This window comes from Ursus maritimus, unplaced genomic scaffold, assembly GCF_017311325.1.
Source record: "Ursus maritimus isolate PB19 unplaced genomic scaffold, ASM1731132v1 scaffold_14, whole genome shotgun sequence".
Classification (NCBI taxonomy): Eukaryota; Metazoa; Chordata; class Mammalia; order Carnivora; family Ursidae; genus Ursus; species Ursus maritimus.
This window is the reverse complement of record NW_024423786.1, coordinates 43322739-43345230: the sequence shown is the minus strand read 5'-3', so window position 1 is coordinate 43345230 and position 22492 is coordinate 43322739. Positions and strand designations below refer to the sequence as shown.

The 22492-nt window shown below is 52.3% G+C and overlaps 3 protein-coding genes across 9 annotated transcripts in view; 2 read left to right on the top strand and 1 right to left on the bottom strand.

Annotated features, from left to right (window-relative positions):
• Positions 1-15249, top strand: part of GATAD2A (GATA zinc finger domain containing 2A) — a 97793-nt gene extending 82544 nt beyond the window's left edge. For 4 of the 7 annotated variants that reach the window (XM_040628950.1, XM_040628951.1, XM_040628953.1 and 1 more), the window contains 10 exons: positions 2109-2241; positions 2370-2501; positions 3688-3777; positions 4395-4526; positions 5020-5187; positions 6850-7129; positions 9980-10278; positions 10953-11027; positions 11325-11520; positions 13693-15249. In XM_040628950.1, coding sequence (XP_040484884.1) covers positions 2109-2241; positions 2370-2501; positions 3688-3777; positions 4395-4526; positions 5020-5187; positions 6850-7129; positions 9980-10278; positions 10953-11027; positions 11325-11520; positions 13693-13823 — 1636 coding nt within the window. In that variant the 3' untranslated portion in view covers positions 13824-15249. The remainder of the gene's footprint in view (positions 1-2108; positions 2242-2369; positions 2502-3687; positions 3778-4394; positions 4527-5019; positions 5188-6849; positions 7130-9979; positions 10279-10952; positions 11028-11324; positions 11521-13692) is intronic. The other 3 variants (XM_040628952.1, XM_040628956.1, XM_040628954.1) reach the window with 3 other exon arrangements.
• Positions 15250-20523: 5274 nt separating this feature from the next.
• TSSK6 (testis specific serine kinase 6) lies at positions 20524-21714 on the bottom strand. The gene has a single exon (XM_008704162.1). It carries the CDS (start codon positions 21490-21492, stop codon positions 20524-20526), a length of 969 nt encoding a protein of 322 aa, XP_008702384.1. The 5' UTR covers positions 21493-21714.
• Positions 21715-22271: 557 nt separating this feature from the next.
• Positions 22272-22492, top strand: part of NDUFA13 (NADH:ubiquinone oxidoreductase subunit A13) — a 9407-nt gene continuing 9186 nt past the window's right edge. Inside the window, exon 1 of the mRNA XM_040628948.1 lies at positions 22272-22425. Coding sequence (XP_040484882.1) covers positions 22332-22425 — 94 coding nt within the window. The 5' untranslated portion in view covers positions 22272-22331. The remainder of the gene's footprint in view (positions 22426-22492) is intronic.

Sequence of the window (22492 nt, the reverse complement as noted above, 5' to 3'; positions counted from 1 at the left end):
TGACAGCACCTGAACCCTACCTCACTTCTCAAAATGAAGGCTGCGTGTCACAAACCGGTTAGAACTGGCTGTTGCCATGGTTTTCATGTTGGAAGGCACAGTTAAAGGGTCACATGACCAAGGAGGGAAATGCCTTTGTCACGTGACTTTTTGGTGGCTGATTAGCATACAGGAAGTTCACTCCCTGCTGGCTGCTGGGATGCTGAGTGATCATTGATGGGGGTGGGGGTGATGTCATCTCTTGGTTGAGTTATTGATTACTCTCAGGCCAAGATGAGACCTGGGAGTCCTGTGGTCAGAGTGGCCATCTCAGGAAGCTTCAGCCTCCAGATGGTCTCGGTCCCTCAGCCTGCCCTCTTCCCTCAGGCAAATTTGAGTTTTGTTAGACCTCTCAACCTTAAGAAAAAGTACATGCCCTCAGTAAGATCATAAAAAGTGATTACCAGTGTCTCAGTGCACTCTTGCTCAGGAAGTGCCTGCAGTCTGCAATTCTAGACTTGGTTCTGCCTGGGCTGCTGCTCTATCTGCATGCAGCCACCTGGGAGCCCACCTGGGCTGGGACCAGTGGCTACAGCTCCCGTGCTGGGGCCTTGCACTGCCCCTCAATATCTGTGTCTGCATCCAGAGAACCTGGATGGAATTGGAGCCCTGAGGTCACCTTGAAAGTTGATCTTGTGCAGAGTGGGCAGTCAGCAGGGAGACATACAGAATGAGTGGTGGTTCCCAAATTGCATTGGTCTTTGGTTTGGTGAGGCCTGAATGTCACGTCCTGGGTTACTTTATAAACAGCCAACCAGTTTCTGGACTTGAGAATGTGGGTTAATCACCCCAGTGAGGAGACTGTATACATTGAAATGGCACCTTTTGGTCCTCTCACCTGATCTCTCCTGAGAGTTCGGCCAGTAGCTGCACTGGTTCAATCAAATCACGTTTAGGAGTATTGAAGTGTAACCACTATGTGCTTCTTTAGGAGGGATGGAAAAGCCCTGGTTGCGGGGAAGAGTCCAGGGGCAAACATGAACCCTCAGCATTTGGTCCTCTCTGCCCATCCTTCCCTAAAGACAGAGCTCATTCCAGGACTGGAAAAGGCAGTTCAGTGGGATCTTAAAACTAGTTCTCCATCTATAACTCTGTCCTTGCTGTGCTGGGGTCTAGCAGGAGGAGTGGGACAACCAGACCTATTTCTCCTGATTAACTTTATCGAGTTTGTTCACTGGGTCACAGTGCCACCTAGTGGGTTTGTTTGGTCCTCTGCTGGTTTTCGTACTGATGAAAAGGATCCATTCTAACCCTTCAACACAAGTGGAGGCCAGATCTTGAGGGAAAGTTTACATTGGGCCCTCAGCAAACAGGTGCTTGGTTGGGCAAAGCAGTGTCTCTGGGACCTTGTGTGTGGGGTCAGCGACACAGTAGAAGCTCAGCATCACACTGTCACACTAACACACAGGAGCCCTGACAACAGGCCAAGAAAGACCCTGCCTCAGCCCCAGGATCCTGGGGGTTTTGTTGTTGTTTTAAGATTGTTTATTTTGAGAGAGAGCACGCACGCACGTGCGTGCCTGCACGAACAGGGAGAGGGGCAGAGGGAGAGAATCTCCAGCAGACTCTGCACTGAGCACGGAGCCCTACACAGGGTTCGATCTCATCACCCTGAGATCACGACCTGAGCTGAAATCAAGAGTTGGCACTTACCTGACTGAGCCACCCAGGCACCCCTCAGGCTGAGCATTTTTATCGGCCACTGAACCACATGGTAGAGAAGAGAGCTGTGGTGTTTTCCAAAATGGCCATATCACCCTTGAATACAGGTGTCCTCAGCCCTGGGTGCAGAGAAGTGGGCACCAAGAATAGACCTGGCTTGGGGCTAGCTGTCGGTTTGGGTGCCTCGTGGTGAGTACAGTGAGAGAAGTCAGTTTGGGTGTGTGGTAGGGAGGAAGCCCAAGGAGAGAGGCTGGGGAGAGTGAGTGGGGCAGCCGTGCTCTCCACCTCCTTGCTGTGATTGTGTCTAAATCTGGGCATCTGTGGTGCGTGGGTGCCGGGCTCTGGGGAATGGTGTCTGGCAGAGCGTCCAGGCAGTCTGGTAACAACCTGTTTTCCCTGCTCCACAGTGACATGAAGTCTGAGAGGAGAGCCCCCTCTCCTGATGTGATTGTGCTCTCTGACAATGAGCAGCCTGCAAGCCCAAGGGTGAACGGGCTGACGAAGGAGGCTTTGAAGGAGACCAGTACCGAGGCCCTCATGGTGAGCCTTGTCCCCATGTTGGGGGGTGACCCTGCCTGACAATATCCCCAAATGGTGTTGGTGATGGTGGGGCCTGTGCTCCCTGGCTGTGGCTCTCCCCTTCGACTCTTGTTTTCTTGCCCTTGCAGAAAAGCAGTCCTGAAGAACGAGAAAGGATGATTAAGCAACTGAAAGAAGAGTTAAGATTAGAAGAAGCAAAACTTGTTTTACTAAAAAAGTTGCGGCAGAGTCAAATACAAAAGGAAACTACCACCCAGAAGGTGTGTGTGTGTGTCCATTCTCTCCTCAAGAGTCAGCAGGAGCCAATTAAAACAGGGAATGGAAATCCACACTCATTACCTTGGCCCACCTCAGTGCCAGGAACAGGAGTAAGGGTCAAGGTCTGAAATGGAAATTTGAATTATAGATTTTGGGAAAAGGAAGTCACAGTAAGAGGATATTACAGTGTGTTTTGGTTTAGAATATTCTCGATCTGAGTATGTAAAACTCCTTATAGATGAGAAGCATCAAGAAAACAGAGAACAGATGTCTTAGAAACTGCTGGAAGTTCTGGGTTCTTAAGAGCTCTTTCCCAGACCCATTTATAGAGAGGCCTCCTACCCTGTGGGTGGGCCATACTGGCCATCTGGGGCTACCATAGTTTGGTGGACAGATTCCCTAATGCTGCAGGGGCATGCCACAGTGCGGCCCAGGCCCCAGAGTCTCTGTCCTGGGCCTCCTCCTGCTATCTCCCCTGATGTCCGAGGCTCTTTTTGCTGCTTCTGAATGCAGGTCACCACCTAGGCCAATGTCAGGTTTGTTTTGTTGGGTTTTTTTAAGCTACCCTTCCTTTTACTTGAACCACTATCTCAGTAAAGCAGAAAGTAAATGTATCATGGGCAATATTGAGCTGACAGAGTATATAGAACACAGTTTCTCTTAAGGGAACAGGACAGGAGAATACTCATTGGTCTCACTTAGGGCTTTGCTTCAGCTCCCACTTGAACACAGTAAGTAGACAGAGCCTGCCTATTACTTGTTTCCTTTCCAATTATTTAAGACTCAGTGTAGTGAACCAAGTCTGTCCCTAATCTAGTGGAATATGTTAGTTTAAGAAGTGCTTGGACTCAGTGTTTTCTCACCGAGGTTGGGATTAAGCTATTCAGGCCTGGGGTGCTTTGCCTCAGCCACCACTACCAGCCCTTCACATCCCCTGGAAGGCAAAACCTGCTCTTGAACCACAATGTGATGTCAGTTATCCCCAGGGGTGCGGGGTGTTGGAAAGTCTCTTCTCTGCCCATTTCAAGTGTGTCAATGCCTACTACAGACTTGAGCAGGCTGGAAGCAGAACCTAGAGCCTGGTGCCTTTGGAAGAAGAAGAGAACTAATCTTCCTCTGTCTGGATTGTGTGTAAGGGGAGTGGGGCTGACAACCTGCTCATCTCTTGCATGTCCTGCTCTCTTACAGCCTGCAGGCTCTGCTGGGAGTGCTGTGACCACCCCTCCCCCGCTCGTGCGGGGCACCCAGAACATTCCTTCTGGCAAGCCATCCCTTCAGGTCAGTGTTCCCACTGTGTTAGGCTCCTGAGCAGTCCTGATCCAGTTCCTGTGATTAGATTGGAGTGAGGCCCAAACTTAGGCCACTGTTGACATCATGAACAAACCATGCCAGTGCTGAGAGGGCTCCTCTTATGACTGCTCCTAGCAAAATCGGAGAGAGAACCAAGATTTAAGCAGACCAAGTTTCTTTTGTTTCGACACTCCCAAGTTTGTGGGACCCAAGAGGATCTCCTGCCCACAGGGTGAGATGGGCAGAGCTCCCACTCCCAGACACAAGACTAAGGTCTGAACAGGGGCCCACCTTCCCTCAAACAGGCCTGTGCCCCCAGCTCAGACCAGCAAGAAAGTGATACCCAGCCCAGGTTAGCTGGACTTCTGCTATGGTGGGGGTTGTGAGGGTGAAAATGTGCTACCTTGTTGGTGCAGTTCACTCCTAAGTGAGCCCAGTCTGCATGGCTGTTGTTGTAATCCATGTTCCTTGTTCTTTTGTGCTTAGAATAAATAGGCATTTTAGTGTCCTCCCTACCTTAAACAAGTGTGTACTTTCACAAAACAGCAAACCTGTTTAAAAAAAAAAAAAAACATATAAAATCTGGGGTTTGGTGCTATTGACAGACCTCTTCAACAAGAATGCCTGGCAGTGTCATCCCACCACCCCTGGTTCGCGGCGGGCAGCAGGTGTCCTCGAAGCTGGGGCCACAGGCGAGCTCACAGGTCGTCATGCCCCCACTCGTCAGGGGGGCTCAGGTGAGCAGGGTATGCTTGTGGGGTGTAAGAATGTGTCCAGGCTATTCCAATCAGCCACCTTACAAGAACAGCCCTTTTTAGTCATCAGGTTGGGCATTATGGGGCCCAACCCTTCCCCTCCTCCATTCTTCCTCTCATCATCTTTTTATTTTTTTATTTAAATTTTTTATTAATCTTTTTTAGAGGGTGGGAGGGGTTATCCATACAGTGGGATGTTTTTCAGTCTTTGAAAAGGTGGTGTCTTTTTGTTGTTTTTTGGTTTTGTTTTGTTTTTGTTTTTGAGAAAGAGTGCAGTGGGGGGTGGGGGGCAGATGGAGAGGGAGAGAGAGAATCCTAGGCAGGCTCCATGCCCAGTGTAAAGCCCGACATGGGGCTCAGTCTCACAACTCTGAGATCATCACCTGAGCCGAAATCAAGAGTTGGACACTTAACCAACTGAGCCACCCAGGCGCTCTGTCTCTCTCATCATTTTGTCCCCTATCCCACCCCACAGCAAATCCACAACATCAGACAACATTCCAGCACGGGGCCGCCGCCACTCCTCTTGGCCCCCCGGGCGTCTGTGCCCAGTGTGCAAATTCAGGGACAGAGGATCATCCAGCAGGGCCTCATCCGCGTCGCCAACGTCCCCAACACCAGTCTGCTTGTCAACATCCCACAGGTGAGGCCTGTGCTGACCCCCCATACTCATATCAAGGGCCCCCGGGTCCTACAGCTTAGTCTGGTCGCTGGAGTAGTATGGTGTGACCTGCCTGCTCCCTCAGAGCCAGGCAAGGTCTTGGATGCTCCATGGGGGTTTGGACTAGAGCTTCTCCGGGCCTGTCACAATATAAAAGTCATGGGCTGGAGTCCTGTGTTAAGAACTATGGTCTAGCAGAGGTGAGTAGGTATTGGGGGAGTGCAGACCCGAGCCGAAGGGTCGGGGGGAGGCTTCAGGTGGCATGTGGGACCCAGCATGTTTTGGAGGGATGGATAAGGCCAGGTAAAGCATCCGATGGGCCTGGAGATGGCTGGAATGGGCGGGGGGGCATCAGAGCCTTACCCACCCTCCTCCCTGTATGCGTGAGCACATGAGGGGAGCATGTCTGCAAATGTCCTCACAGCACCAGCACATCTATTCTTAGCCACGAGTCGTTTCACCTCTGTACAGAGCCTCTGAGATGGGGTGGGCCTGTTCCACCCAGCAAAGCCAGGAAGATGGGACCAGGGTGGGTGGGCAGGCTAGAAGCAAGAGCTTTATTGACAGATAAAATTATTGGGTCTGCAGGGGCTTTTGCTGATGGGTGTATTAGCTTCTCTTCCTCCTCTGGCGTGGTGCATCTTTGTCTTCCTTTCTCAGATAAGAACCTGACCAGCAGGGTTCTGGGCAGCATCTCTGCCTTCTCTAAAGTCAGGCCAGGCCAAGGTGCTGTGATGGCTGGTGTGTCCTCTATGTTGGGAGACCTGTTCAGCTCTGGAAGACCCTCTGTGAGGGTGGGGGTCTTGGGAAACCGTTCTGGGCTCCCTGAGTCCTATGATGTGTTGTGTGCAAGTTGTCAGGTGTATGTATTTTCCCGGGGGTGGTATATGCTGCTTTCCTTTGATTTTCAGGAGGGTCCTCAACGCCACAAAATGAAGGGCACTGGTGTGATCAGCTCTGGGTTTTGAGGAAAGCACCTGACATGGTTGGGGGCTGGGTGAACTAGAGCAAGGAGACAGTGGAGCATTGGCCACTGGGGTCCAGATAAAGATGAGAAAGTAGTACAGGAGCACCAAAGCTCAAGAGAGGGGAAGGGGCGGGACAGGGGTTGGTCCAAAAGCTATTCTTCCCTATAACCGCAGTGAGGACACATGAGGTAAGTGGAACATTAGAGTTTCCAGACAACCACATACAAAGGTTCTCATGAAGAAAATGCCACCAGTGCTGTAGTGATCCACTGTGATACCCCTGTGAAGAAGGCGGCCATTTAGACCTGTGCTGGGAGGAAGGCTGCTAAGCCATAGTGACGGGACAGTGGCTGTGTTGTCTGAGCGGGGGTGCCTACTGCTCTGGTCGTGGTTATGGCTTCATGGGTGTTCTCATGTGGCACAACACAGCACAATACAGATTATAAATGTGTGCAGTTGATTGGATATCAGCTAAACCTCAATAAATGTGTTTTACAAGATTGGTCATCTCATACAGTGATGAGTTTAATGCTGCTTTTGCATGTTGGCTTGCTGACGTCAGACACCTCGGAGATACTACCTTAAAGACTCATTAGTCAGTACAGCTAACAGTGCCATTCTGGGCTATGGGATCAGGCACCCCCAGCACCCTGACCAGGTTGTTATCTCCCGAAAGCCTTCCCCAGCGTCGCTGAAAGGGACGACAGCCACCTCTGCTCAGGCCAACTCCACCCCCACCAGCGTGGCCTCTGTGGTCACCTCTGCCGATTCTCCAGCCAGCCGTCAGGCAGCTGCCAAGCTTGCGCTGCGCAAACAGCTGGAGAAGACGCTGCTTGAAATCCCCCCTCCCAAGCCCCCTGCCCCGGAGATGAACTTCCTCCCCAGTGCTGCCAACAACGAATTCATCTACCTGGTTGGCCTGGAGGAAGTGGTCCAGAACCTGCTAGAGACCCAAGGTGAGTGGGCCTTGGGGCCATTTTCATCTCTTTGACACTGAAGTTTTTTCTTACGTAGGTTATTTTCAATGCACAGCACGTGTCGGAATGCTTGCTGTATGCTGAGCGCTGTCTGGGGTGGGGCATCTTATGGATGACCTTTTGTTATCAGTCCTCCTGCTTGCTGTGAGGCTTAACTTTTTGCTTATTTGTTGTAGTTTTTACATTTATGTATGTATGTATGTATTGAGAGAGAGCGTGTGCGTATTCAAGGAGTGGCAGCGGCGGGGTGGGGGTGGAGGCAGGAGAGGGCGGATCTTAAGCAGACTCAACGCTCAGTGCAGCCCAACTTGGGGCTCAGTCTCATCCTGGGATCATGACCTGAGCCAAAATCAAGAGTCATACACTTAACTTAGCCAACTGAACCATCCAGGTGCCCCATTAGTTTTTACATTTTTAAAGTATTTATTATTAAAGTATGGTTGCCATACAATGTTACATTAGTATCATATGTATGATGCAGTGAATGTGATCACCATCTATCACCTTAGATAACTTAAACATGTCACAGTCACCTTTCTCCTCTTGTTGGGGCCTCTTAGAGCTGAGCCCTGGGGGAGCCCAAGGCCCTGCATGCATGGTCTGAACAGCTCTAGGACATTGGGGCAGACAGAGAGGGATGAGGAGGAATGTTTGCAGGAGGCTGACAGGCTTTGCTTCCAGACGGGTCTCTCCAGCTAGAATTTCCCAGAGCCTTAAGTGCTCTGAGCCCTGAAGGTAGGAGAGGGATGCCCATGCCTTGGCCAGAGTCACTTTATCACCCTCCTTGGAAACAGTTTGGAAAGCACCTCTTGCATGTTAAGAGGTTTTAGGGATAAAAAGGGCATATTATAGGGTCACGATCAAAAGTAACATTGGAAATGGTGGTGGGAGGCCAGGTTGGCCCTTGAGGGGCCTCTACCAGACGATTTGAAGACGTTTCTGCTCTGAGATTGAGTTTGTGGTGAATCCTCTCCTGCATGATACAGCAGATGCTCAGAGCTGAGGAGGAGGTAGAGCTGTAACTGGTCCAGGGCAAGGGAGGGCCTTGTAGGCTTCAGACCACATACCTTGAATTGCCCCTTGGTACATGCCGACCCCTTCCAGGGCTGCTCTTACCAGCACAGACTTGGGAGTGACAGTAATGGGGCCTGTACAGAGGAAAAGCACCTTCTGCCTGCTTGCTTCTCTTCTGCAGAGAGGGAAGGAGGCAGGTATGTGTAACAGGGAGTTGTGGTCCCTACAGTGCTGCTTGGCGTCAGGGTGTTGGGGGGAGTGCTCTTTTCTCCCTCTTTAGTCAGTATATCACAGAGGATATATCATATCCTTGGATGTTATATCCAGTGCCTCCTAGAGATAGAGTCCTCCCTACCTGGTTGGGGGCGAGACCCAGGGCAAAGGATGCCCAGCTGGCCACCTCAGATTTACTTGTAGCTTCCTTACTGCACCCCACCCACCCACTCAACCCCATTGCTCTTAAAATACTCTGGAACCACAGGGCCATATCAAGGACTGACCATGAGTTAGGCTGAGAGTGGGAGGCCACAAAGGGCCAACACTGGCCTCTGTAAAATTGGGGATGGTGGCCTCCTCTTGTCAGGAGGCCAGGCCCAGCAGGGGAGGGTGCGAGCTCTCACATGGCTTGGATGTGTCTGGATCCCTTTAGTGTCTTTTTTATGATGGAGTGATGTTGGCAGAAGAGCTGCCCTGAGGCCAGTGCAAGATGGGTGGGTGGTGGGAGGCCCAAGTCAGGACACAATGCCCACCCATCTGTAACCTGTGTGCCCTGGGCATCTGCTCTCCCCAATCATCCTGTCTCTACTTGTTCTCTCATCAGGGATCAGTATCCCTCTCGTATTGCCCAACACAGGACCTAACTGTGGGAGGAAGCTCTGAGCCCCTTTTGAGGTGTCCCCTGATACCTCCCAGAGCTCCAGGCTAGGTGGCTAAAGTGCAGCCTTGTACCAGTGTCTCCACTCTGTTGTTGGTCATGCCTACTACAGCTGCCTAGAAAGAGGTACTGTGCCCTCTAGGGTTGGACGTTTGGAAGGTGATGTGCTCTTTTCACCAGAGAATGTTAGCTGCAGTTAAGGGCCTAGAGTTGGGAGCCTGGGGTGAGGGGCTCCCCCTGTCTGATCCTGTACAACCCCTCAGCATTCAGGGGCAGCTTGGGCAGGCCCAGGGCTGGAGGTAGAGGCCAAGGGTCTCTTGGTAGCATTGTCTCTGATGTTAGGAGGAAGTTAAACCCTTGAGTACTCTAGACACAAAAAAGATAGTTACAGAATGCAAAAAGTGCCCCTTACGTCACTTTCTTTTTTTCTTTTCTTTTCTTTTTTTTTTTTTTTTTTTTAAGATTTTATTTATTTGAGAGAGCACAAAAGGCTGGGGGCAGAGGGAGAGGGAGAAGCAGACTCCCCTGCTGAGCAGGAGGCCGACCCGGGACTGATCCCAGAACCCTGGGATCATGACCTGAGCTAGAAGGCAGACGCTTAGTCAGCTGAGACACCCAGGCGACCCTAGAGAGCACTAAAGTTCTTAAGAGTTGGTACCCAATGCACCTAATCCATGGCATTTTCCAAAGCTGCTTAACTTCCCTTCTATCAGCAAACCTTCTCCAAAGCCCGAGGCTGGCCTAGTGTCCACACACAGTTTGTGCCAGTACATGCGTGCCAAACAGTGTCTTGGGATTTGGCTTGCTGATGCCAGCTGGGCCACATAGTCCAGGGCACTGCTCCAGATCTGTCACATGTCCTCATCCTGTCCTGGGATGGTAGGTGCTCTCACTCTGGCATCCTGTTCCTATGACATGAGCCCACCTCTCTCTCCCTGCAGCAGGCAGGATGTCGGCCGCTGCTGTTCTGTCCCGGGAGCCCTACATGTGTGCACAGTGCAAGACGGACTTCACGTGCCGTTGGCGGGAGGAGAAGGGTGGTGCCATCATGTGTGAGAACTGCATGGCATCCAATCAGAAGAAGGCACTCAAGGTGGAGCACACAAGCCGGCTGAAGGCTGCTTTTGTGAAGGCTCTGCAGCAGGAGCAGGAGATTGAGCAGCGCCTCCTGCAACAGGGTGCCGCCCCCTCACAGGCCAAGGCTGAGCCTGCCGCCGCCCCACACCCCGCACTAAAGCAGGTGAGAGTCCTCGGGGAGCCAAAGATGCAGCCCTGTGGCCTGGGAACGTGGGCTGGGCGGCCTCACCTTCTAGGAGAGGGGCCTTGTTCCCTTGGCAGGGAATTGTTGCTAGCAAGCAAGATGTTCTGATGTTCTGTCCCACACTGGGCAGTCATCTGCCTGGTTGGTAACTGTGTGTCTAAATTGCATTTAATGGTGGCCTTTGGTGGTGAAAATACTAATTTGCAGTTTCTTTAGATTTTGTAGCTTTCACGTGCAGTGTTCCGGCTGACAAGTACTTCTTGTCTAAAAGGACTTTTCTGAAAGCCACATTGAGATGCAAAAGGGGCATTTGGAGGAAATGTTCTAGCTAAATTAAGGAGAGAAGCAAGTTTGAAATCAAGTTTTTTGGCTGCTTTTTTTTTTTAATGCTTTGCTTTCCCACCCTCTGTAGACCCAAAGTACCCCGCTGGCAATTTTTTGTGTCCTTGGAAGTCATTTGTAATTCACTAATATATACATCTTCTCAAGATCCTTATATAGTGGGTGGCTGTGCTACCCTCGGAAAACGGCCCGTCCCGTGGGGACTGGGCTTCGTGTGGCCACAGCTGCTGCCCTTTGGTCACTCTAGGTCACCCTAGGCCGTCTGTGGATGGTGCTGACCTCGATTTCAACCCCCCCCCCCGTTTGTATAGGTCATAAAACCCCGGCGTAAGTTGGCGTTCCGCTCAGGAGAGGCCCGCGATTGGAGTAACGGGGCTGTGCTACAGGTCAGAACTGCGGTGCTGGGAGCCCCTGCACCGCGCCACCAACCAGCCCTCACGCCCCAGACCGTGACCACGTCAGTCGCCGACTGTCACGCTGCCTCTGTCTGTCTGTCTCTCTCTCTCTCCCTCCCACCTTCCCCTCTCCCCTCAGTGTAACTTACCTGGTCTCCTGATTTTGGACTTTAGGGACCCTGTGTGGGTGGGAAGAGGTCGGCCAGAGCACGGAGAGGCTGCGCTGAGCGTCTCGCCCTCTGTCACCCCCTTCCCCGCATGAGCCATCACACCCTCTCTTCACTGTAGGCCTCCAGCCAGCTGTCCCGGGGCTCGGCCACAACGCCCCGTGGTGTCCTGCACACGTTCAGCCAGTCACCCAAACTGCAGAACGCAGCCTCGGCCACAGCCCTTGTCAGCAGGACCGGCAGACATTCCGAGAGAGCTGTGAGCGCAGGCAAGGGCAACGCCACCACCAACTGGAAGAAGGCACCCCTGAGTACAGGTGAGTACAAGTACAGGACCTCACACAGGATGGTGAGGTCCATCCCTTCCTTGCTTTTATCTAAAGACTTGCACACATACAGGGTGAACAGAAATGGTGCAGAGAGCCCTGAAACCCCAGACCTGTTCCCTGAGAGCAGCTGCTTTTGACCTCTCAGCTTAATCTCTGTTCACCAAATAGGATGCCCCAAACAAGTGGTATCCCTGGGTAAATACTAATTTCCCTCCTTTGTACTCTCTATACCCAGACTCTTAGCTCTTGACCCAAAATGTTGGGCAAAGCCAGTTTAGGTAGTGTCTCTCTCTCGCTCTCACTCTCTCTCACTCTGATACACACACACACACACACACGTACACCCGTACACACCATCCAGTGGACACCTGTCAGCACAGACACTTAATCTTACCAATTCTGCCCCCCCCCACACACACACACCCCTTACTGCCATAGGGAACACCTGTTTTTGCTGTTATGTACCTTTTCTGGTGCACTAACTTAATTTCTTGTTCAACCAGATAGTGTTCTTCATTCCCTGCTCTGTGGGACACTCTTCCCACCCTCTGACTTAGGTCAGGCTGTGCGAAGTGTAAACTAGAACACGAACGTTGGGGGGTGAGGGTAGGGGGAAGATCCCTGGGGCAGGGGCTAGGATTTTAACTAAGGTGGGTGGCAGAGGATTCTGAGAAAACCACATTTGAGGAACAACTCGGGAGGGGGATGGGATACCCTTAGATGAGCATTCCCTAGTTTGCCACGGTCCCATCATCCCTGGGTCATCCCCCATAGCACTTTCCCTGTTTTTTATTTATGTGCTGGCATTAAGGTGACAGTTAAATATTTGTTTCCATCAAAAACAGGAAAGTGAAAGGTAGGCACAAAGGGCTGAGGGAAGGAGACAGGTGAGCGCTTTCACTGTGGGAGCCAGTGCCCCTCCCTGCCCCGCCCAAGTTTGCTGTATCCCCTTAGGAAGAAAGGAGGCAACATCATGAGAATCCTCTTCCTAGGCAGAACTAGGAAAGCCAGGCTGGCTGTGCAAACAAAACAGGGGAGTTAGCTCTGTGCAGCTGACCGTAGAGTTAGAAATGTGGCCAAGATTCAGAGCCTTCCACGGGGTGAGGCTCAGGAGAGAGAGTACATTTGTCTGGTTGCAGAAGAATCTGAGCAGCCTAAAGAGCATTTGTAAACATAAGCAGGCAGAGAGACTTCTGTGCAGCATGTATAAGATGCAGCTGAGAACTCACAGCTGTTTGAAAATTCCTTTTATGGGAAACTTTAAAAGTATACAAAATCAGATACAGGTGTGTGCACATGTACACAGTGGTAGCAGCCATGTGAAAACCGTGTATTTAAGGTAATGTTTGAAAGGGAATATGGGGGCGCCTGGGTGGCATAGTTGTTAAGTGTCTGCCTTCAGCTCAGGGCCTGATCCCAGGGTCCTGGGATTGAGCCCCACATCAGGCTCCTCTGCTGGGAGCCTGCTTCTTCCTCTCCCACTCCCCCTGCCTGTGTTCCCTCTCTCGCTGGCTGTCTCTCTCTGTCAAATAAATTAAATCTTTTTTTAAAGAAAGGGGGAATATGAAGGAATAAGTAGTTGCTATGTTTAGTAGTAGGACTAGAGCTAAATGTATAGTAACTTAAAAGCAGCATTTCCCAAAAGAGTTCTACCAGCACTCCTAGTTCCCCTTGGTTTCTGGGCAGGACCCAGTCAGGTTTCTCTTTAGTATGTAGAGAGGTTTCCCTATTGCATTTGACCTCAGAACACTTGTTCCACAAAATGTAGTAACCTCCACCAAAAATACTCTTGGGGTAACACAGTGATGGGGGCAAGGGACAGGGCAGTCTTTACCCCCAGGCCAGCCAAAAACCTATGTGTGTTGGAGATTGGGGGGTCATTTGTTCATTTTCCACTTGTAAAAGAGATGTTTGCTCATTGGGGAAATTCGGAGAATACAAAAAGAAGAGAATGGTGTTTCTACCCCAGGAGAACAAATGCTATACTTTGGGGCTTTTCCCCCGTTCTGCCTCTGGTGTGGACACTGGTGTGTCCCTTGTGTGTAACTGAGTGCGCTACAGAGGCATCATGCTCTGTTCACCATCCCGTGTCCCTCTTAATGTTTTCATGAGAGAATATTACCATACCATTAAAAACTCTGCCATTCTGTTCTTTTGCAGGTGGGGCCCTTGCGTTTGTCAGCCCGAGCTTGGCAGTGCACAAGACCTCCTCAGCTGTGGACCGCCAGCGGGAGTACCTCCTGGACATGATCCCGCCACGCTCCATCCCCCAGTCAGCCACGTGGAAATAGTGCGAGCCGGGCCCAGTGGAGAACAGGCTCCCTCCTCCCTCCCACCTGGTCCTGCCACCTTCCACTCGGGAAGACCTCATACTCCCTGAGAAAACGAGTGAGCGAGCGCCGGCCGCGCTACAGAAGCAAGGGCTCCATTCTTGGCTGCAAAGTCTCGTCGCAGCTGAGGGGCTGCTTCACAGGTGGACGAGGAATATCACTGAGGGACCTTTCCCTTGGGCTTTTTTCCTTTCTTTGCCTTTAGTTTGCCCAACACCAGCAGAAAAGTGGACCTCGGGGGCTGGTTCTGCTTCTGGCCCTTCCTTTCAGCGCCACCCCCTCCCCCCGGCAGGGTGCATGGACGGCTCACCCTGGACACTGTGACACGCTCGACGAGACCGGCGCCCGGGGCTTCTGAAGTCGAGCGGAGCGTTCTGTTTTGTTTTTGCTTTTCCCAATCTTAGCCTCCCAATCTTTGACTGCCTTCCTTCATGGCAATCTTTAGGTTGACAGATTTTTTTTAATCACCTCATGATGATGGAGTTTAAAGTAAACCGTGCAGACCCAGGGGTCCCTGCCGAGCACGGCCCCCATACCCCAGAGGGTGGGCCACTGACTGCCCAGCCCTCACTCTAGCGGAAGGCCTCTGCTGCTGCTCATCCCGGAGACCCCGGACCTCCCACACGTAGCAGAAGAACAAACTGCAACCCAGACCCCAGCCAGAGAGCCTGGGATCCCAGAAGCCGCACACCGCCAGTAGAGGAGGGAGGAGAGAATTGGCAGCAACATCCAGAGCCTGAGTGGGAAGTTGGAGGGGCGGGCTACTGTGTTTTTTTGTTGTTGTGGCTTTATTTTATTAAATTTTTCCTTTTCTTTTCCTACTTATTTTGATGGACACCATCCTAAGCTGCCCTGGCCTATGCTCCTGTCAGGTGTGTCTGGTGGGGAGGTGCCCCTGCCCCTCCAAGACTTCAGGGTTTCCGTTTGGGTCTAGTTTAGAACCTTCCCTTGAAACAGGGCCATGTTGCCAGGGTTCACCTTCAGACTGTTTTGTTTGGGTTTTTTTTTGTTTTGTCTGTTTTGTTTTGTTTTTAACCCTCTTTCGAGTCTACAGAAATATGTCTTATACAAAGGATCAGGTCTGCTCTTAGTTGTGTTTCATTTTGGTTTCTCCCACTCCTTAAAAATCGGTTCCATGAGGATAGGCAGAAGCTGTTGTGAGTGTGCTGTGCATGGGGCCGTCTCCGTGCAGGTGCGAGGGCGTCCTGTGTGCACGCACACATGTTTGTCGTCGTGGAGATGGGGTACGCTGCTCCCCACTTCAGCCCCAGACCTAGTTTTCCTATCCATGCAGTTAGGGACTTAATTTAAAATCCTTATTTTGTAGGGCCGCCTTCTTCAAAACACACTGCTACAACATTCTAATAAAGGCTCATTTAACCCCCTCTCTCATGTGTGAATATCCATGTTTAGCAACATTTTGACCCGCGGTAGAAGACCTAGGTTTGCAACATTCTAATGTTTCGTTATGTAAAACCCTATATTTCTCATTGATTTTTGTTTTGAGTGCATAACTTAGACGGGCTGAAGGAGGGGAGGGCAAGGAAGGGTGGCTTTCATTCCAAGATCCAGGGATTTGGGGGAAAGGAGGGAAATTGACATTGGGGGGGGTGTTTTTACACCAAAAAAATCAAGAGTATGCAAGCATTTCTATTTCTCACATTTTTCTGTGTGCCTGGCAAATAAATACTTGTCTTATACTACCCTGAGCTGTTAGCCCTCTCTGTTCAATGACATGGGCCAGATTTTCCAAATCCTTCAAGAAGGAACACCTGGGCTGGCCACTTCCACGGGCAAACAGACCTCAGTTCTATGCAGTAACTCGGGATCAGGTGTTCAGGTGAGAGTCACTTCTGCACTGGAGGGGTGTGCCAGGATTGTCGCACCCCAGCTGGGGTTGAATGGGTCTGTGACTCATGGGCCCAAGCTAAACTGTGCTGCACAGGTTGGCCCTCAACCCCAGCCCATTAGAACCTCGCTCATCACTGTGCTCAGGAACCACCTCTACTCACCTTGCCTGGCTGGACTTCTGCCGGCCTCTGAGCTGTTAAGTGGGCCTCATGAATTCAGTACAAACCCGACCGCCATGGGTGGAGGATGGGCTACCGGCCCTGGCTCTGCCTCCTCCAGCCCAGGGTCCCTGGGGATAATCCCATCAGGGGCCACTTACTGTGACATGTAACTTTTTAAAGGAGACAAGAACGTGAGATGCCTTAATCTTTTGTTCATTTCTACTGTATCAAAACTCTTACCCCCTTTTTTTTCTTTTGTCTCCCCCTTTGCAGTATAACTTCTCTGATAAGCCCCAAATGAGTAGTTCTTTGATGAGGTTTATGATGTTGCAGGAAAGACATATTAAATACCTCTCTGCATGTGGGGTTTGGACATTAACTAGGAAAGGGATAGTAACGTTAAGCGTGTTCTCCCAGCAGCAAAGCCTGTCAAAATTGGTCACAGTGCTGGGGTCCTGGTCTCCCCCACCTCCACCCCAGGAGCCTCTGGACTGAAAGGACCTGGTTCCTAGGAGCAGTGAGAATGTGGGAGCCCCCAGTCCCAAATGATGATGATGGTCCCAAGTTATCTGTGACATGAACTCTGAATGGCAACTGGAAACTGTTCAAGATGCTAGCCACTCAAGGGTGAAGGGTTGCATGTTTGAAATGCCCATGCGTAGTAGATACATGTGTGTGCATGTAGATACATGTGTGTCCACTTGGAGCCTCCCATTGCTCTGGCCATCCTGCCCATGTCACTGGGTCTCCAGTGTCCCAACTGTGATGTTGGGACCCACACCTTTGATAAGGCCAACAGTTGCCCTCCTCCCAGGGGTAGCCTCTGCTCCTCTCTGTACCCTAAGACATTCATGAATCAAAACTTGGCCCCAGCGCAGAGGGAATGAAACAACTGAGTACAGCCCTGCTGTGTGTTGGGGTTCCTGTCTCCCACGCATCATCTTCCTGTGGACAGAAAGACATAGGGAGGAGTTTTCTATATAAACATTCTCATCACAGGTGTAAATCATGGGAAAGACAGTCGTTGCTGCTGCACCATAGGGTTTTTATTTGATGCGGAGTTATGCTGCACATGATGGTTGCCTAAAGAACTTGGACTGAGCTTTTTTTTTTTTTAAAAGGACAGCTAAAGTTTTATAATCCTTAACAATGAAAGTGTAATAGACAGTTACACTAGTGCAGGGTATTTGGAAGGTGGGGGTTGGAGGATGGGTGGGTGGGGAGGTTGTCACTTGTATTTATTGTGACTCTAAATCTTTGATAATAAATGTAAAAGGTTGACCACCAAACCGGAATAGAAGTTCCAATAAACAGAGGCTGGAATCAATGGCTATATTTGTGTCATGAGGAAGTTTTAGAATCTGACGGAAAATAAAGAAATGGACAATGTGTTGGCTGTATTTTTCTTTCATCCCCTCGGCCCTGGTTTCCCTGCATTATTTTTGTCCCAGCTTTGGGACAGCTTGGAGACTCAGGAAGGTGTAGCAGCGTAACCCCTTGTTAATGGGGAAACAATGAGACACCTGTTTCTTGGGCTTCTTTTGGACTTTACTTCCAAAAGTGGGTGGAGTACCTCCCCAAACTGGGCGCTGTGGCTTTGCTTCTGAGCCTCCATCTTCACCAGAACCTGTGGCTTTGTGGCCTGCTTATCCACAGCTGAGAGAGCGAGGTGAGAATCCAGTGGGTGTTGCCATCCACTAGCTCTTAGCCCCTTCCAGCCTCCACCCCAGAGTGGTAGGTTTTTCCGGGCCAATTTTCAGGCTTGGCATCTGCATTGGGTGTCTTTGCTGCAGGACGTCTTACAGATGCGGATTCTAGCACAGATGGAGCTGCCCTGCCAGCTCTGAAATGAACAATCTCTGGTGAAAATTTGTTTTCAGATGTTGATACACTGTTTCAAAAGTTATTCATAAAGTGAGACTTGTGCTCACTGGTGAATTAATATTTTTTTTAAAGATTTATTTTAGGGGCACCTGGGTGGCTCAGTCATTAAACATCTGCCTTTGGCTTGGGTCATGTTGCCAGGGTCCTGGGATCAAGTCCTGCACCAGGCTCCCTGCTTGGCAGGAAGCCTGCTTCTCCTCCCAGTCCCCCTGCTTGTGTTCCCTCTCTCACTGTCTCTCTCTGTGTCAAATAAATAAAATCTTAAAAAAAGAAAAATATATGCTCAACCAACTGAGCTACCCCGGCGTCCCATTGGTGAATTCTAATGTGCCTAAAGTAGGACCCTGTTTCCCTAGGTGCTTTTTTTTCTCCCCCCGTTTCTCATAAGACATTCCTACCTCCAGCCTGGGGGTTGATGGTCCTCTCCGGCCACCACACCTAGCTAGGTTTCACATGGGCAAGACACAGAACTGATAGAAGACATTAAAGAAATTAAACCCAAACCTGTCCCAGTCTACCTGTGAGACATCCTGACTGATGCCCCATGCCCCAACACTGGCTGTGAGAAGCACACTTGGCATTTTCTCAGGGGCTCCAAATTCAGCCTTCAAGTGAGTTTTCACTGGGTTAGGCACAGGCTCCTCAACTGACCCACTGACTCAACAGGGTTTAGTCTCAAGTAGTTTCTCCAGCCAACAAATGGGACAATTGCCCCAATCCCTGAGGCCTCGTCCCCTCCGAACTGAGCCAAAGGTGGCCATGGGGTATGAAGAGACCCAGGCCTCACTGCTCACACAGATTATGGATAAAAAAAGGCACACACCATACCCAAGGCGCTGGGATTCCTTGTGACAAGGGCAAGGAGGGAAAGAACAGAGTGTCAGGGAAGAGGTGACTGAAACCAAGTCTGGGGTGAAGAAAGGGGGAAAATGGTACAAGGAATAGCAACAGCCAGTGCAAAGGCTCAGAGGTGAGACAAAACCTGGCAGGTCAAGGACAAGGCAGGCAGTGCGGCTGGGCCACAGGAAAAAGGGGTGAGGATGTGGGTTTCATTCTGAGTGTAGTGGGAGCCTCAAGAAGGCTCAGGGTGTGGTCTTTCAATGAGCCGCACAGCCCTTCCCTACAACCTGGAGGATAGGTTCCTACCTCCATTTTCCAGGTACGGATCCCAAGGGATGGTCCAGACCAGAGGAGGCGCCCTCCTTGTGTAAACCAGAGGGGTTGGGTTTTCTTTTTCAGCTCAGATGTGTACCAGCGAGGACTGGAAGCAAGGCACTTCCCCTCTCTTAGCCTTGGTTTCCTCATCTGCCTATTTGAAGGGAGTTAGGGAAGAGCTGGCACTTAATCCCCAGGGCACCTGAGAACACAAAGGGTGAGTGAGCAGGAGCAGGGAATGGTCAGACCCACAAGATGACCAGCCTCCTTGGGGACTGTGTGGGGCTCGGAAGCAGGTAGGATTAGGGCTTAGGGAGACATCTTTCATGCAACCCAAATGAGAGACAGCACTGTCACCAAACCCACTAACCTCATGGCAACAAAATAATCCCCAACCTCACGCAGACCCTGTGGGGTCTCCTCTCCAGACATACACTTCTACCTCTCCACCTCTTTTCCCTCCCTCTCCCTCCATTCTAGCCATAGGACTTCCGTGTCATTCCCCAAACACACCAGCTCCAATGTATCTTGGGAACACTCAGAACACGTTCCTTCTACTGTTTCCAGTGGCTGATTCCTTCAGGGTTAAACTCAAATGTCTGCTTCAGTCCTTCCTTGGTCACCCGCCCCTCCCCTCACCCAGAATTTAGCATAGTTACAATTCTTTTCTTTCCACGCTATTCATTTTTACTTGGCTTTTCACATGCCTCCTCGTTGAGGACAGGGATGGATCCAAGCCTCTTTGCACAGTCTCAGAGCTTGGCACACAGTAGGCATTCAATAAATGCATGAGTGAAGAGAGGACTGAAGTAACCAGCTTGCCCAGCAGACTGATGCCCCATTCTTGACTCCCCCCACCCCCCAGACAACTTCTTTACCAAGAAAGAGCCCTTACTAAGGAGAGCTTCCACCACCACCCCACCCCATTCCAGCCATATCCAGTTTCAAATTCCAGATGTGTTCTTGGGCAAGTGTCATTTGTGGGCCTCAATCTCCTCATCTATAAACACTCAGTTTCTGTTGAGACAGACGCCCCCTCCCGCGGCCTCCACGCTGCTCCATCCTTAAACACGGAGAGGGTGCTGGGATCCTTGCTCCCCAGCCCCGCATTTCTATTGCCAGGGCCATCACGACCCCAGCACGACCCTTCGAGTTCTGTTGAGGATGGAGAGCCCAAAAGTCCAGTTTGAATCCTCCCAATTCCCTTTCGAGACCTAGAGCTAGAACCTCAACAAGACTTTCTCTACAATGGGGCGCCATGCCTGCCTTCCCCCAGGGGACGACCTCCCACCCCTATTTGGTAAAAGGGGGCCATTGCTAGAGGCAGGTGCGAGGAAGAGCGAGTTTATTGCAATTTCCAAGGAGGCAGCGCCCAGAGCGTGCCTTCCCCACCAGCATGCGCGGCTGTCTAGAGAAGGCCGCCCTCCACACGCGTGCACTCGCTTGCAGCTCCTCCAGGTAGCCACCGCCTGCCAGCAGCCATCGCTCATTCCGCGCTGGCGCAATGCTTCCATTTCCTCGTCCCTTCCCCTCCCGAGGCCTTCTACTGGGGAACAGAGGAATCGCTTGCGCCCTCCCGCTCTCGGGATCGTGGGGAGAGGAGCTAGATTCTAAACAGGGGCGACTACGGCCCGAGCCGTCCAGAGACAGGAAAAGGGGGGAATGCGCGTGCGCAATGGCGCGTGTCGGCTTCGCGGGAGTACGGAAGCGCGCCTTGCGCGCGTGCACTGCGCTTGCGCAGTGCTCGGGGCGGCGGGAATGCTGGAGTCCCCAGCACGCAACCAGCCGTTGCGCGCTACCTGGCCCGCTGAGGGCCTGGCGGACGGGCTGAACTGCAGCAGTTCTGCGATCAGGGCCTTGCAGCGCTCAGACAGCTCGAGGCCATCGGGGTAGAGGACGCCACGCTTCTGGCGCCTGGGCAGACCAGCGATGTCCGAGTCGTCGAAGGGCATGCACCCGGTGACCATGACGTAGAGCACGACGCCCAGGCTCCACACATCGTACTTCTTGGGGTCGTATGGGATACCCAAGAGTACCTCAGGCGACGCGTAGGCGGCCGAGCCGCAGTAGGTGGTGCTCAGGTCAGGATAGCCGTGTGCCTGGCGACCAAAGCCAAAGTCAGTGAGCTTTACTCGGCGCTCGTCGGGGCTCAGCAACACGTTTTCACACTTGAGGTCACGGTGCACCAAGTGGTGGTCATGCAGGTAACGCACAGCCCCAGCGATCTGCGCGAAGAGATCGCGCGCCTGACCCCCGGGGATGCGCCCATTGCGCTGCACTGCCTGCAACAGGTCGGTGGCAGCCGCCTCCATCACGATATAGAGCTTCCCATTGCACACCTCGATGAACTCGAAGACGTGCACGATGTGCGGGTGTCGCACACCCCGAAGGATGGACAGCTCGCGCGGCAGAAACTTGTTGACGAAGTCTGGCGGCGCGCGCCGCCGGTCCACCACCTTGATGGCCACTGTGCCCTTGTACTTCTTGGACGTGGCCACCTTCACCTTGGAGTAACTGCCCTCGCCTATCGTGCGTCCCAGCTTATAGCCGAGTTCGCTCAGAAGTTTGTCGCCCGACATGGTGGCGCCTGGGGCGCACGGGGAGCAGGAGGCGGCTGCTGTCGGGGGGCGGCCGGACTCCAATCTCGGGCCTAACCCATGGCGCTTGGCACCTGCACACCCGCACCCCCATGTGCCCACTCCCGGGTCCCCGCCGCAGCGGTGCCTTTTATTGCCCAGGTAACAATTTCTGCCTTGTGAAGTGACCACGGGCGTCACCCCGCCTCGGGGTGGGGGCCTCCCAAGGCCATCAGGCTTTGTGACTCATAATCGCTCTGAATGGCCCAGTTCCCATGAGAGGCTCCTAGCAAGGGGTCCCGACCACCACTCGGGAGCAGAATCCGCGCCTGGCATTGGGGCGGCTCCTCGTGAGTGGAATCAGAGCAGCAGTCGCCCCCCAGCTTCGTGTACCCAGCCCTGGCCATGTGGAACCTTGGGACGCCGATACAGTCCTGCCAAGGGGAGAAAACGAGAGAGGAGTCTTAACTCGGTAACTGGGTGACGCGGCTCCCTCAGGAGCTTGGGATCTCTGAATGGCCTCAGCACCGCACCAGAAGGAATTTGTACGGGAGGTCATTTAAGGCAAGGGCCTGGGCAACCGGACGGGCTACAGGCGTCTACACCGACTGAGCCAAGCGCCGCCTAAGAGAAGAAATAGGGAGTCCTCGGCTGCAGCCTGGCCGGCCAGTCAATCCCTCGACCTTTTGCCCAAGCTCTCCCTCTCGGTGGGGTCGCTACTCTAGCGCACTAGGTGCCCTAGCCCCGCCCAAGACATGCGCGATACGTTCCGCCACACTCATCATGGCGGCGGCCGCCGGACGTAACTTCCGCCCGCGGCCGGAAACTCGGGTCTTGCGAGCATGGCAGCATCGAAGGTGAAACAGGACATGCCCCCGCCGGGGGGCTATGGCCCCATCGACTACAAGCGGAACCTTCCGCGTCGGGGACTGTCGGGTCAGTGTCGCACTACGCCGGGGTGTCAGGGTTGGGGCTTCGGGGCGCCGCGACGGGGGGGGGGGGG

Bases quoted from the DNA above. Each gene is read 5' to 3' on its own strand.
- TSSK6 (XM_008704162.1), bottom strand. From the start codon at position 21,492: ATGTCGGGCGACAAACTTCTGAGCGAACTCGGCTATAAGCTGGGACGC.